Source organism: Cherax quadricarinatus, chromosome 35 (genome assembly GCF_038502225.1).
Source record: "Cherax quadricarinatus isolate ZL_2023a chromosome 35, ASM3850222v1, whole genome shotgun sequence".
Classification (NCBI taxonomy): Eukaryota; Metazoa; Arthropoda; class Malacostraca; order Decapoda; family Parastacidae; genus Cherax; species Cherax quadricarinatus.
Genome location: NC_091326.1, coordinates 5,223,758 through 5,237,273, shown reverse-complemented (window position 1 = coordinate 5,237,273; position 13,516 = coordinate 5,223,758). Strand labels below are relative to the sequence as shown.

At 40.4% G+C, this 13,516-nt stretch overlaps 1 protein-coding gene across 13 annotated transcripts in view; it reads left to right on the top strand.

Moving 5' to 3' along the window:
- Positions 1–13,516, top strand: part of LOC128695158 (epidermal growth factor receptor kinase substrate 8-like) — a 175,156-nt gene that overhangs the window by 52,541 nt on the left and 109,099 nt on the right. For 8 of the 13 annotated variants that reach the window (XM_070091318.1, XM_070091321.1, XM_070091319.1 and 5 more), the window contains exons 2-3: positions 11,413–11,496; positions 13,435–13,485. In XM_070091318.1, coding sequence (XP_069947419.1) covers positions 11,432–11,496; positions 13,435–13,485 — 116 coding nt within the window. In that variant the 5' untranslated portion in view covers positions 11,413–11,431. The remainder of the gene's footprint in view (positions 1–11,412; positions 11,497–13,434; positions 13,486–13,516) is intronic. The other 5 variants (XM_070091323.1, XM_070091326.1, XM_070091325.1 and 2 more) reach the window with 1 other exon arrangement.

The following is a 13,516-nucleotide window of genomic DNA, read 5'->3' as shown; positions in this document are numbered from 1 at the left end:
CGGTAATGTAAATGCTGTATTGGCTCTATCTGTTCTAGCTCGGATATTTCCTCGGCCCTGAATAGGGCCGTCAACACTGAGCAATATTCTAATTGAAAGAGTACGGGATATTTGAAAAGTGTCACCAGACGAGCCTGGCCGGGCTCAGAGAGTAGAGAAACTTTCAAAACTCTTCAAAGGTATATCAAAGGTATTGTCACCATTTTTCCTTGTTTTGACAGTTATCCACCCCATCATCTTCCTGGCTGTCGCGACATTGGTCTTTTTGTGTTCTTTGAAAGAAAGATCAGCTAACATATTACTAAAAAGTATTTCACATGTTCCTTTAATACTATTTAACGATCCTCGTGAGTGTTGTATAGTGTCCCGTTTTGAGTTCTTAGTTCTTCCCATATCTAAGCAGCTGGAACGCATCATTGAACGTCATGTACTCCTCTGATTACTGGAAAATCCTGCTTAAATCTTCCTGCAATTTTTGTGATGAAATGCAAGTTATTTCCTTAGGGAAGAGTTTGCTTACAGTAGGAGTTAGGTCACATTCTCAACCATATTGTAGTATTGGGTAAGAATGAGGCCCTTTCAGTTTAAATTATACATGAAGATGGTCGTTGAAAGTGTATTTTCATTTGTATTTGTTCCCAGGATTCCAAGATTTTTTTCATTAAGCGACAGTACCCTGAGTTATCAAAATCAGCAACATTATCATTATTCAAGATTGCCGTCCGAGGCCGCTACCTCGAAGCGTCCGGTCATATTGTTTGTTACTCAAAATTAGGGTAGTATTTGTCTTGGTTATTGAGCACGAATACTGTCCTTGAAGCCGTGGCCGCGTTAAGCTCCGCCATCAGTCACTCCACAGCATTATCAACATGTATTAGATGTTAGAGGCGAGTTTTATCTGCCGCTTGTTTTCAATGGTGGGAATTTATCTTATCTCTCACACCATTGGTTTATCTTATCGCAGTCATGCTTATTATTACTAGCTTCCATATACTTCTGTGAAAGTTCCAACATTTAGTAATAAATCTGAGTGGGTGGGTTCCCGAAGGCCTACCATGGATCTGCCATGTCAGCTGGATCTTTGCCGGAAATATTTATATGGCAAGTCTTAACCTGCAGGAGAGCTCTCCATCTTAGTCCACTTCATCTCATTATTGTTAGACTGTTGATATTGCCGTGTTTGTGTCCACTGTGTTTGAGTAGTTGATCTCCAGCTCTGAAGTCTCAGTGTAGGTCTAGGGTTACCAGGCCTAGTTTTAACCTGATAGTTCAAAAAGCTCTAGAAATCATTTTCATTTCTTCTACTACATGGTTCCGTAGTGGTTTTACTTCAATATTCTCACGTTGAAAAATGGGGGTTGTCAATGGCCTATGGTCAATCTGTGTTTCTTCCGACACTGGGTCGCTTTAACGCTGTTGGGTTGGTTTATGCCTAGGGGTGAGAAGGCGGGGGTTACACTTTTCCCACAGGGTGCCCACCTAAGAGCCCGTGGGATAATTTCCCCTTCGTGATTGCATTACGAGCATGAATTGCTTACGACAGTAACTTGATAATGATAGTGTAAATTTGATAATGTTAAAAATGGAATATGTTTAAAGCGCTGAATAACTCAATTTCTTGTTCGGGTTCCTGAAGACATTCTTGCATTTGCCACTATTCTTCAGCTTGTCAATAGTACAGGAGATGGGTTGGGCGCAATGTGTATCCCAGATATTCTTAGTTTGATTCCTACAGGTACTTCATGCCAAATAGCAGCCGAGAAAAAAAGTTACCAGATTTGTCAGGTCCAGGGGGGGGGGAAATGTTAACTCTACAAGAATTATCACAGAGACGGTTCTCATTAATATTAAGTATAGATCACGCACACCTCACTCATTATAAATGTGAGGGTGCTGTTGCTTCTGTTGCTTGTGATGTGCCTCTAACTGTGAAGGACATTTTGTCTGCCTACAGCTCCAGCTTTCTGTTTTAGTTTTTGTTAAAAGGGTAACTGCAGGGATATCTAGAATTTTATTTACGTAGTACATTATTAACGATTTTATTTTTAACTGATGCGGGATATTATAACCTAGTATGATTGTATTACGTTTTACTGATTGTGTTAATGAATGATCAAGAGAAGGGGGGATAGTCTTAGCTTGTGGCACGTGTGAGTATAGCATTTCTTTTATTGCAGGGTGCAGCAAGACCTTTTGGACCCAAAGCTCTGTGAATTTTAAGAGCTGTTTGTCTAAGAGAATCATTGTCTGAATTCCTTTCCTCGCCTCATATTTTCAATTCTTTGGCATCTTTTAACATTACTTTTTTTTAACCATCTGTGTGCTTGTGCACGTACATACATATATGCCGAACTGTTTTGTTTGTTTTCAACTGCAGCTTTTGGTCCCACCTTCACCCTTCAGTGTAAGTGGATTGTAGCCTTGTGTTCGATCGTACTTGCTTTTCAATCTGATTGTCGAGTTCAATCCTGTTTAGAGGTTGAGGGTGGAAGATGGGATAGAAAGAATAGGTTTTGCGAGTGTTAAACCATTTTATTTGCAACTCGTAGACTGAAACATTGGTTTGTAGCATCACTGTGGCTATAGGGGTTTAGCTTCCATCTAAGACATTCTTCTGGTCCATACTTGGTCGGATTATTTCAGTGTGTCTGTAATTGTTTTGCATTCGTGTTTACTTCCACCGCATTGCGCTTCTCCAGTGCTGGTAGGTTTAAACTCCTTTTTAGTCTTGCCTGGAAGCCATGCTCCTCAGCTCAGTGACCCGATTAGTTGTAAGCCTTGCATTTACTACAGCTGTGAAGGTTTCCTGGCTACGCACAGCCATCCATCTTGTTGTAGACGCATTGCTGCAATTTTTAAAAGTGATTTGTGGCTAAATAAAAGTTTTTAGTTTTATGTAACCTAAGTCGAACCAGCCTGGCTTAAAGAATATAGCATTTAGGATTTTACAAGAAGTGTTAAGACATGGACGCTGGATGTCATAAGATTATTGAAGTATTAAAACCAGGATAGTTTGGTTGCGATGCTGCTGGAGCAAGGTGGTCTTATCGGCCCCTGAATATATGTTTAAAGTTCAAGTGCGCTATCCACCACACCCAAGGTTCTAACCCACCACCTAACCTACTAAAACAACTGTCAGCACTTCTATCCCAACCTGTTTGAAATTCGAATTCATTCCTCTCCGTCCCCCCCGAATTGCTCTTTCATCATTCCTACGTGCTCGAAATATTTAGAAATTTTAATATTTTTATTGGAGGCTAGGCTAGGGCAGGTTAACGTAAATTAACCTCATGTTTACATATAAGCAAAAGACAATGAAATAAACAAAGGATTGCTTACGTCTGGCAGTTTGGGGCATAATGTAATATCTGGAGCATGCGTTTTTTCGCAGACGCAAAAAAAAAAAAAAAAAAAAGTCTACGTAGCCACAGTCACCACTGCACCATTTGTCCTCGAGACTAGAACGGGCGCTTCACACGTATACTGAAAATCGTGTATTTTTAAAGACTATTAACTTATTTTCAGCATGTAATTAAGCCCCCTCCCCACCTTCCCTATAGCTAGAACTCCTGATTTCAAGGGACTTCTTGATGCCGGTGAGGGGTTCTTGGTCCGAAAAATTGGAGCTGCTGTTCATTGAATCTGACCCAGTTACCTTTCATTTCCCAGGCGCTATAACCCATACGGGTTTACCTCTTCAGAGGTTACGAAATCATAAAATGATACGAAATGCTCACGTATTGCTTGGTGAGTATCATATGGTGGTGCTGCTCACTTGAACATGTCTGGTGTTGAGAACCAGTGTTGGGGGACCTGAAACCACAGTGATTAGGTGTTGTGAAGCAACATTACATTGTGTACAGTTGTGTCACTGTGGTTGGCGGTTTGTTATACAACTCTTGGTAATGTATTTGTCACTGTACATTATAATCTTTCAATGTGTTCCTGTACCCGTGTGCATCTTTTCGTGGTTATATATATATATATATATATATATATATATATATATATATATATATATATATATATATTATATATTATATATATTATATATATATGTTTAACGAGGTTCCTTTAGTGTTTAGCGGAGGAGGAAATTACTTAGGGGTTAAAAAAATGGATGATCGTATTACGTTGAGGCTGCTGGGCTCACCATCAATCAGGTGGTATTGTTAATGCTGTAAGAGTTTGCAGTCGTGGATGTGTGCATGTGCGGGTGCGTGTGAGGGTGTACATGCATGCACAAACAAGAGAAATGTGGAGGTCATTTGCTGCTTCCTGACAAGGTTGTTGCCCGGAGAAAAAGTACTTGTATTTGACTACTGCTCCTGCTGCGGCTCGTGGTGACACTGAGGTGGGGAAACAGGACCATAGAAGAGGAAGAGCCAGGGAAATGACGGGAGGAACAGTAGAAAAATTTGTGATACGGCTTCTCCCATGCTACTCAATCCCGTTCCTTACTTCCCTCGCAGTCTCAAAGATTGTCTCCTCACTCCCCCTTTCTTTCCTCCCCCTCTCTCCATGCAACAGGGGGGGAAAGATAACTGAGACTAGAGGGAATGAGCCGATGCTATCTTTTGATCTATTATCGAAGATTTTAACACTAGAATTTGGGCAACTTAAAGAAAGCTAGAAAATAGTAGATGTAGATGAAGAAATATAGGGAATAGTTGACTGCATTTCTTGACTGGGGGGGAGTCTCTCTGGCACAGTTCCTCATCAGAGACTGACCCACAAATTAAATTATAAAAGCATCATGGTTAACAACACAGAAGTAAAGAGCAAGGCGACTCAAGGTTCAGTTTACCTAGTACGATAGTATATATTTGGGTTTCGTAAGTTCTAGTAGTTTTTATTCTTATTTTACCTTCGATGTTCTTGTCTGTTTATTTGTTTAACAAGTAAACAGACAAGAGCACAGAGTAATCTCCCAAGACAAAGCTTCGAATATCTTAATTTCAGTATTAGTATATTTTTTTGATATTGAAACTGACATACCAGAAGGGATTTTACGCATATTTTTATATACAAAGTTATCGATTGCGAATGGGGAAGGCTAGCCAGGCTACGGGAAGGCTTGAACAGGCTACAAAATGTGGTCACAGTTTGGCTTCTGTAATAGAACCTAGATCTAGTAACCCGTCCTCTTAAGGCAAAGGTAGATTTCTCACAAGACTAAGATTTCTTGATATACAGATAGTGTCATCTGTACGCAAAATTTAACTAATTATGACTTGCCATATCGCCAATAAATGAAATAAACCCTAAAAGCGATGCAATATCTTGTGCGAACCATGTCAAATCGCTTTTTTTCTTCATTCCAGTATGTTGTACATTAGACGTTTTAGCTAAAGTCGTATACTGACTTTACATGGGAGATTGGGCTGCAAGAGGAAGATTGGGAGGGGAGAAACTAACCATCTCACCAGAAAAACAACCGCATAACATCGTCAGCATATGCAAGACTAGAAGTATTAAATGTTTACATCTGTTTAGTCTTTTAAAACTCTTTACGACATACTTTAAGCCAATCATATGTAACACCAACTCGGAGAACGTATAGAATCTTAGTCTAATGTTCCTACTAAGGTTAGTTATATACCTAGACTCTTTGAAAGCTTGTCTATTGAAGACTGGAGGCAACACTCCCACAAGTGGGCATAAAAACACGTAATACAAAGCAAGCTTTATTTAAATAGTTTAGTTCAGGGGCTAGGAAGACTTGGTAAAGTTCGATCTTGTCTTTGTAACGAAGATTTTCCTGGCAAGCCAGCTAGGTGTAAGTTGAAGACCCGCACAAAAATGTATATCCATTAAACAATCCTCGTAGTCCCACCCATAGAGCATTTTCCAACATCCTGAGAGATGGTATGCAGTAGTAACCTTAGTTATTGCACCCACTGCGAATGCTCATGTTAATAAGACAATACGAGGTTTGACATTTTGAAACGTGTCTGTCAGAGACATTTAATATTCTCAACAGATTTGATAGGTCCTGGTGGACCAAACTTCTTTTAAATAAAATGCCATAAACCGCAAATGTTTCATTGTTGTATTATTACCGATAATAGTTGTCAGTATATTCTTCCATTGAATATACATAACGGGAATGCTTGAACATAGTCTAACCGCCTTACTGACTTCTCCCAGCTCAAGTTGACACTGCATTATCTCATCAAACCCATCCCAGCATGTTACTGTCATAAAGTAAAGTAGCCCCACACTTCCCAGAACAAGCTTCAGTGGGACAATGATTCTATATGTTTTTAGATCTCTATCAAGTTATGACTTGAAGGTATATACACAGATGGAAACGTTGTCCCAGTAATGGCTTGTTCTGCAAAAGTCTTTCATACTGTCGACAGAACGCCATTTACCTACAAAGAAGCCACACACAACATATGTGAAAGCAAATCTTCCTTTTATGGCTGACTAATAAAATCAACGTGATGTGTCTACGCCCTCGGGGGGGGGGGGGGAGGGGAAGGGGGCGTGGCCATCATCAGTAACGCATGAGCGTTCATAATGTGCTAAAGCCCTACTTGTTTTCGGCTAGCATTGTACGTTGATGTTGTCTTACCCGTTTTTCTCTATCTTCGCCTGGCTTACTACAGAGCTCAAATACAGATTCCTCTCGTTAAGGAAGAATTGTAGACTATTTTTTTTAATCACTGTGGCACTAGTTGTCCCCCAGCAGTCTTGCAACAAATAGATAAAAGCTTTTATTTAAATATTTCATTCATAGCATGCGTTTTTTTTTCAACTAGTTTTTGAGGGCATACAAATGTCATCGCACTCATCCAGTCCCAGGACCCATTATGTACCTCTGTAATCTTTTGACTACCTCCCACAGGATAGGTATGAGGCGCATAATAAAGATATTAGACACGTATAGTACATGGGTTTAACAAACAACTTAAAATATGCACAGGTAATCCAGTAAACTCTAGCATGACTTTACTGGATTACCTGTGGGTCCCTGGCGGTGCGTGAGAGGAGGCGGGGTGTTATACTCGACGAGGCGTGCCTCGCTCAAGGTCATTCCTGCCTTCATACAAAACTCGCTGGTGCAGATGACTGGCATCTCTCATGGTCTTGTATGGGAGCATAAAATCTCCGCCCTAACTCTCCTTCTCTCTTGAGCTGTTTTGCTTGTAGGCTGTTTGTTAGGAATGTTGGTAGACAACTTGCCACACTGGCGAGTTAACGTTTTTGGTGAAGAAGAGCTCGGTATTTGCGTATTTGAGCCTAATCCAAATTCTTTAGGGTAAAGGGTCTTTATCAGGCGTTCCCAACCCCAGGGTCGAGACCCCAAGCGAGTTATGACACCAGTCAAATGTTTTCAATAGTAATGAAAAAACTTTAATTTGGTGGTTCAGTATAATAGTGTACAGCTAACACGATCACCACCAACAGAAAAAAATAGTAGTGGACTCTATTTGTTTTGGGGTATACAGTTCAGGCAGTTTTCTTTTTTTACTTCTAATAAATACCTTATAAGAATGGGTTTTATTTTCAAGTGGGGTAGCAATAACTTTGGTGATTCTGAAAGGTGACGTCCTAGTTCAAAGGTTCTTAATTACTAGTACCAGATAAGTAAAGGTTGGAGTGACTTTTGTAAAGGCTCCTGAGAGCTCTCTGGGAAGCCTCCCCTCCCAGTCAACGTAAATTTTTAAATTCTTATTTTTCTATGAATCGTGATTTTTTTGTTAGGTTAAGATAAGTTCCAAGAACCTCAAAAAATGTATATTAGTCACGCAAGCTAGAAAAAACAGGCCATGATACCTCTGGGAACGAGTGGCTCAGGAAAATCTAAAACTTTCAAATTTGTGCGTTTTATCCCTGTTAGTGCGAGAATGGGTTCTCTAATAAGGGACTTGTTATATCATGCATTGCAGTGGTAGTTTTCTGGACGATATAATTACAAAAATTATTTTAGCTGCTACAGGTTTGGTTAACTCAACCTAACAAATATTACCCCATATATATACGTATAGTTAGCAGTCAGAAGTGGATAACATGAGCAAGCGGCTATATACGAGTGCGGTAAGTGGTTCCTTAGTGGTTGTAATAGAGTAAACTTTCTGAATAACCGCACTCTTGGGGATTGAAGGTCCTGTTATTTCTATTTTTCCGTTGAGATTTTTTTTAATATAGTGTTGATCTAGCGTTATGTTGCCATTAACACACTTCTACTTACACCCCGTTCTAATTTCTTTATTTTGTCAAGTTTGTTATTGTAATGTTTTTTTTTTTTCATCACTTGCAAGTGTAGGAGATATTTCTGTGATGTGTGTTGGAGGACGGGACGATGTTGGTGCTGCACCTGGCTTGTCCCTAGTCCACGTGTAGGTATGTATGTACCACCTGAGGGAGTACCTTGATGTTAAGAACCCCTCCCACTCTATCCCATTACTCTCGCATCCCTCCCACTCTATCCCACTACTGTCGCATCCCTCCCACTATCCCACTACTCTCGCATCCCTCCCACTCTATCCCACTACTCTCGCATCCCTCCCACTCTATCCCACTACTCTCGCATCCCTCCCACTATATACCTCTCCTTTATTACCACCTCAAATCACAGGCATTGGAAAAAATCAATATACAAATATCCATTATACTATCAAAAGTAATCCCATGTGATTCATGAAAATTATTTGTATTTAAATTTGCCGCAGAAACCGCTATATAATTGGGCACTCTACTTCTAGATGTGGGCCACGAGAGTCAACAGGAGTACGTCTAGATACACGTATATTTTTTTTATTGGATATTCGAATTTCTAACAAAATTATCAGAGCGTGATGGAATAAAATCCACAAGGTTACTGTCCATTACTCCTTCCAGGATAACAACAGATAATGTCAGTAATCCTCTTTCAAGGCGCTGAATAATTAATGAGTCCTAGTGCTTTTTTAAATCGTGTAAATCAAGTGTTCAGTCTCCTAGATTACTCCCACACCTTCCTTCCTTCCCTCGCTTCTAGACTCCTCCGTCCCTCCCTCGCCTCCTACACCCCTATTCTTCCCCTCCTACTACAGCTCTCAGGACAACACCCACAAGAACATCTTCCACATACACAATTGCCCATCCTTACGTAAGCAGGAACATTTAGAGTGCAGTCATATATGTCAGCTGCTCCTGGTGGTTGTTGCTGTTTTTCACTGTTGTCCCACACCAGCTTAAAAATAGTGGATAGTTTCATTTGAGAGTTGAAATTAGAAATTGATTGAGATCATTGGGATTGATAGTGGTGAGCTTTGTAGTTAAGAAAATGTGGGTGGTCTCTTGAGAAAGAGAGAGAATGAGAGAAATCAGATAGTTGATGGGAAGATGGATACATAGGAGGGAAGTGGAAGGGTAAGAGGTGGTGTTACTCGGGATTCGGGTAGTTTGGTACTCGATTACTACTCTCCTTGATGTGTTCGTAGTGTTTAGATAGCAGCTCCTGGTTCCGCCTACTAACCACTGGCTTTACCCGTTCATGGTCTCCGGTGTGTTGTATTTACTTGAGAATCTACATTATAATGTTTGCGTTCACAACCTCTTCGTTCGTGCCACTTAACTGTAGACCTAACATCTGGAGTTCCTAGTTATGCCTCCTGACTCTCCCGCATCTCGTTTTCTTACACCGTAATTACCAGAGTATTTTGTACGTTATACCTTCTCTCTGTAATGAAAGGTATTGATTACAGTTATAGTAAAGACTTGTGCAGAGCAACCTTCATTATAGACAAAAGTTTCGATCTACCCAGAGTAAAAACGTCGTCTTTAATAAAGGTTTGCTCTGTATCTGACCATGTCCCTTCTGGTCCTACAAGGGATGTTAGCTTGCGTTCAACCCCTGTTAATCTTCCGGTTCTTTACCAGTCTTTTCCACCTCCTGTGGGTCATAGCGTTGACTGAAGTGTTTCATCAGGTGAGAGCTTCAGTTTGGCGAGTCACGCACGAATGTGTGTGGGTTATGTTAGTGAAAAAAATGTCTTGGTTTAAGAGTTCATGAGGTGGGTTTTACAAACTATCGTATGGCGCTGGTCAACATGTGTGCGGTTATTTTTCTGTTGTGGAGAAGCGAGTGTATGGTTGATATTCACAGGGTAGCACTGCACCTTTATGAGAGTGTACAATGATGTAATAGTCGTCCAGTTTAGAGTTCTTTAGACTAGTGTGTTTGGAACATTAATATGCTTCATTGTAAAGCTTGGGACTGAATTTAACGAGTAAAAAAAAAAAAATTCTCCTGTCGACTCCTTAAATTCTGGGAATAGTTTAATACTTTTGTAACTTGCTTTGCTGTGATGAATGGTTTGAAAAACCGACAAGTTGAAGATTGAGACACTTATGCAGCATATGGGAATCTTTATTCAGGAAACGTTTCCTGAATAAAGATTCCCATATGCTGCATAAGTGTCTCAATCTTCAACTTGTCGGTTTTTCAAACCATTCATCACAACTGTCAGACACTGCAGCATCATGGGATCTTCTTACAAAGAATTCTTCAACGCTTGTTCAACCTTTGGACAAAGACCTACTTCGACTAGTGGATGGTACCACTATGATCCCGCCTCCGTCTGCTTCAAGTCACCTCACTACAGTATATAAGCCACGTCTACGGCCCTATGCTGTACATTCTACAAGATTGATGGACTGAACACATCGACTCCAGGCTGAGGGACTGATTACCTCATACTCCTCCTCTCCTTACGCCTTCCTCTTTGTATTGGACTGATGAAGCCACTGTGTGGCGAAACGTTTCCTGAATAAAGATTCCCATATGCTGCATAAGTGTCTCAATCTTCAACTTGCTTTGCTAAGAAAATATTGGTTGTCCCGGTTCCTTGACCTATTTATGTGCCTCTAATCTTTCCGCTGCCGCCCACAGGATAGTACGGGATACAAGATAAAGTTATCAGACTAACCTGAGTGAGCTTCATGTATTGTGGAGAACATTTCTCGCTAAGGGTCATCTCAGTATGTACACTGTTAACATCTTGAGTGAATCTGCCCTGTTAACTAGTGTTACAATTAGTACATCTTATTTTATTTTCGTTTGCGAAAATATTGGAATGTATTCTGGTTGTGTTATATTCGTAAACATGTCTTCTGTTTGGTATAGGGAAACCCACATGTAAACAGTAATTGTTCTGTTGATAATGGTGTATAATACTGACAGCTTGATGAATAAGACGCATGGGCAACAGTTGGGTATCTTTGTTGAAACGTTTCAACAATAAAGATACCCAACTGTTGCACATGACTTACTCATCAGTTATTGCTCTGTTAGAGAGTGAAATCATTGGCTATTATTATATTGTTGCGTTAGTATTGGTGATTTGAGGATGACCTGCCAAGTATGGGCCAGTAGGCCTGCTGTAATGTTCCTCCATTTTTATGGTCTTTTGTTTACAGGGTGTGAGTGCGCAGCGTGATGAACGGCGTGAGGAACGGTTACTACCCAGACGACCAGTGGGACGAAGTCTCCCGCACGTCCAGGTGGGTCATCTCACTCCTTCCTTCATTGCCAACACCCATACAAATTGCATAATATTTCATGAAGCCGTGTGGGGTCATTCAGCTCTGTCCTCCCTCCGCTAATCGCGGCTCTTGTCTCCGTTCATTCAGGCAGTTGGTGCCGAGACATTCTCACTTGTTTAAGACACCACTTTGTGCTAATATACGCATGAAGCCCACGCAGGCTACATACCTTCTCTCTCAAAACACTGGTACAATAAAAAAAATCTGTTGTGCGTATGTGTAGGGGGGGGGGCACATGTTATCATGCTTATCAGCGAATTTTGATCCCAGGATTGCTGCTGCTGCATGTTCATGGTATGGCTGGAGTCCGTTAAATTATCACCTGAATGATCCACCTCTAGTTTTACTTCACATTTTACCATTTTGTTTTCAGTAGCAGGAATGTACTATGTGGGTGTTGTAGTGACGGATCAAGTGGTGTTGTGGCTGAAAAAAACTATCAGCGTTTCGTTCGAAAGATCAATATGTCCCAATAAAAGTTTGGGGTTATTGTGGCAAGAGTTTTGTTTTACTGATTTTGTGAATAGTTTCTGCTCGTGTGGTTAAGGGAGGGGGGGATTAGTTTAGCTTGTTGCTTGTTTAAGAAGACATTATTACAAATAACTGAACACCCTTTGGTACCAGCGCTCTGTACAGTGCAGCACTTTGTAACTTCAGAAGATACTCTTCCATGCTGCCTAACCTAGTAAATCCCAAGATAATGGTGCAGCAACCTTTCAGAATCTTTTACTTTCTATTGTGGAAGTGGCCATTAGTAGTCTTTCTCGCTGGCGGAGTGCACCTCTTTTTTTTGGAGGGGGGGGGGGGAAGAGAGCCTCTCCGCCCACCATTATTTTTTCCGGTTGCTTGACTTTTTAAGAATAATTTTTTGGGTTGAGTAGATAATGGTTCATCGAGTGTCTTATAGACGTGTTTACCAGGATGTTGCAACCATTTTTTTCCTATTCTCGGGTTATATTTTGATGGTAGTCGTGTGGTCACATTTTATCTTTGCATTTTTGGTTGCTAGCATAGTTAGCTCTTACTTTCCATCAGGTTCTGCTCAATACAAGCTCCAGTCTTTTAGACCAACTCTTGCATTATTCTGTAATAGTACATATATGACGTGTCTTGGAAGAATATGCATCATTGGTAGAATGTACCCACAGGTGTGTTAATATACACGCAGGTATGTTAATAATGTTGGTTTAGAAAGACACGTAAGCCAAGGTTTATACCATGTTAATTATGTACCCACAAGTATGTTAATGAGACACAATGTGGTTTATGGCATTTTATCAAGAATTTTCATCCACCAAGGACTTAAATTGATGATACCCTTGACAGACGAAATTCTTAAACATGCCATAAATCTCCTGTTGTCTTATTAACCTACTTGGCAATATAGTCAACTAGAGTAGGCAGGAACTCAGTAGTATAAGGTAAACATATAGACTGTTTCACTGTTTAGATGAAGCTCTGCTCAGAAGGGAAACTTTGTCTATTATAAACTTTTAACATTCGAAGTGTACTATATTTAGGGGTCAAGCGCCAAACCCTACATAGGGGGGTCATCAAACACCTGGGGAATGGGAGGTAATCAGGGTCGATCCAGTGGAAAGGGGCATAGTTGTGGGCAATACCTTCCCTCCCACACATGGTCAGCCGTGGGGTATGGCTTATGCCTTTTAACACATTCTTCCTAGCTGTGTCTTGTTACCATTTTTCTGCAATACTAATTTATTAATACTTTTTTATGCATTAGTTTCATAATACATCTTTACAACTTGCCTGTTGCTCCACTAAAACTTATTTTTTTTGTATTAACACGGATATGTTTTCGCTTTCTCCCGTAATAAATTTGATGGTATCTCTGGTTACTTTAACTAACCCATGTTCTCTCTTTGTTGTTACCAGCTTCTATTACCACGATGATCCGCTAGACCCATGGGAAGACTACCCTTACAGGTAACGTTTGTGTATCCTGCCACGCTATGGT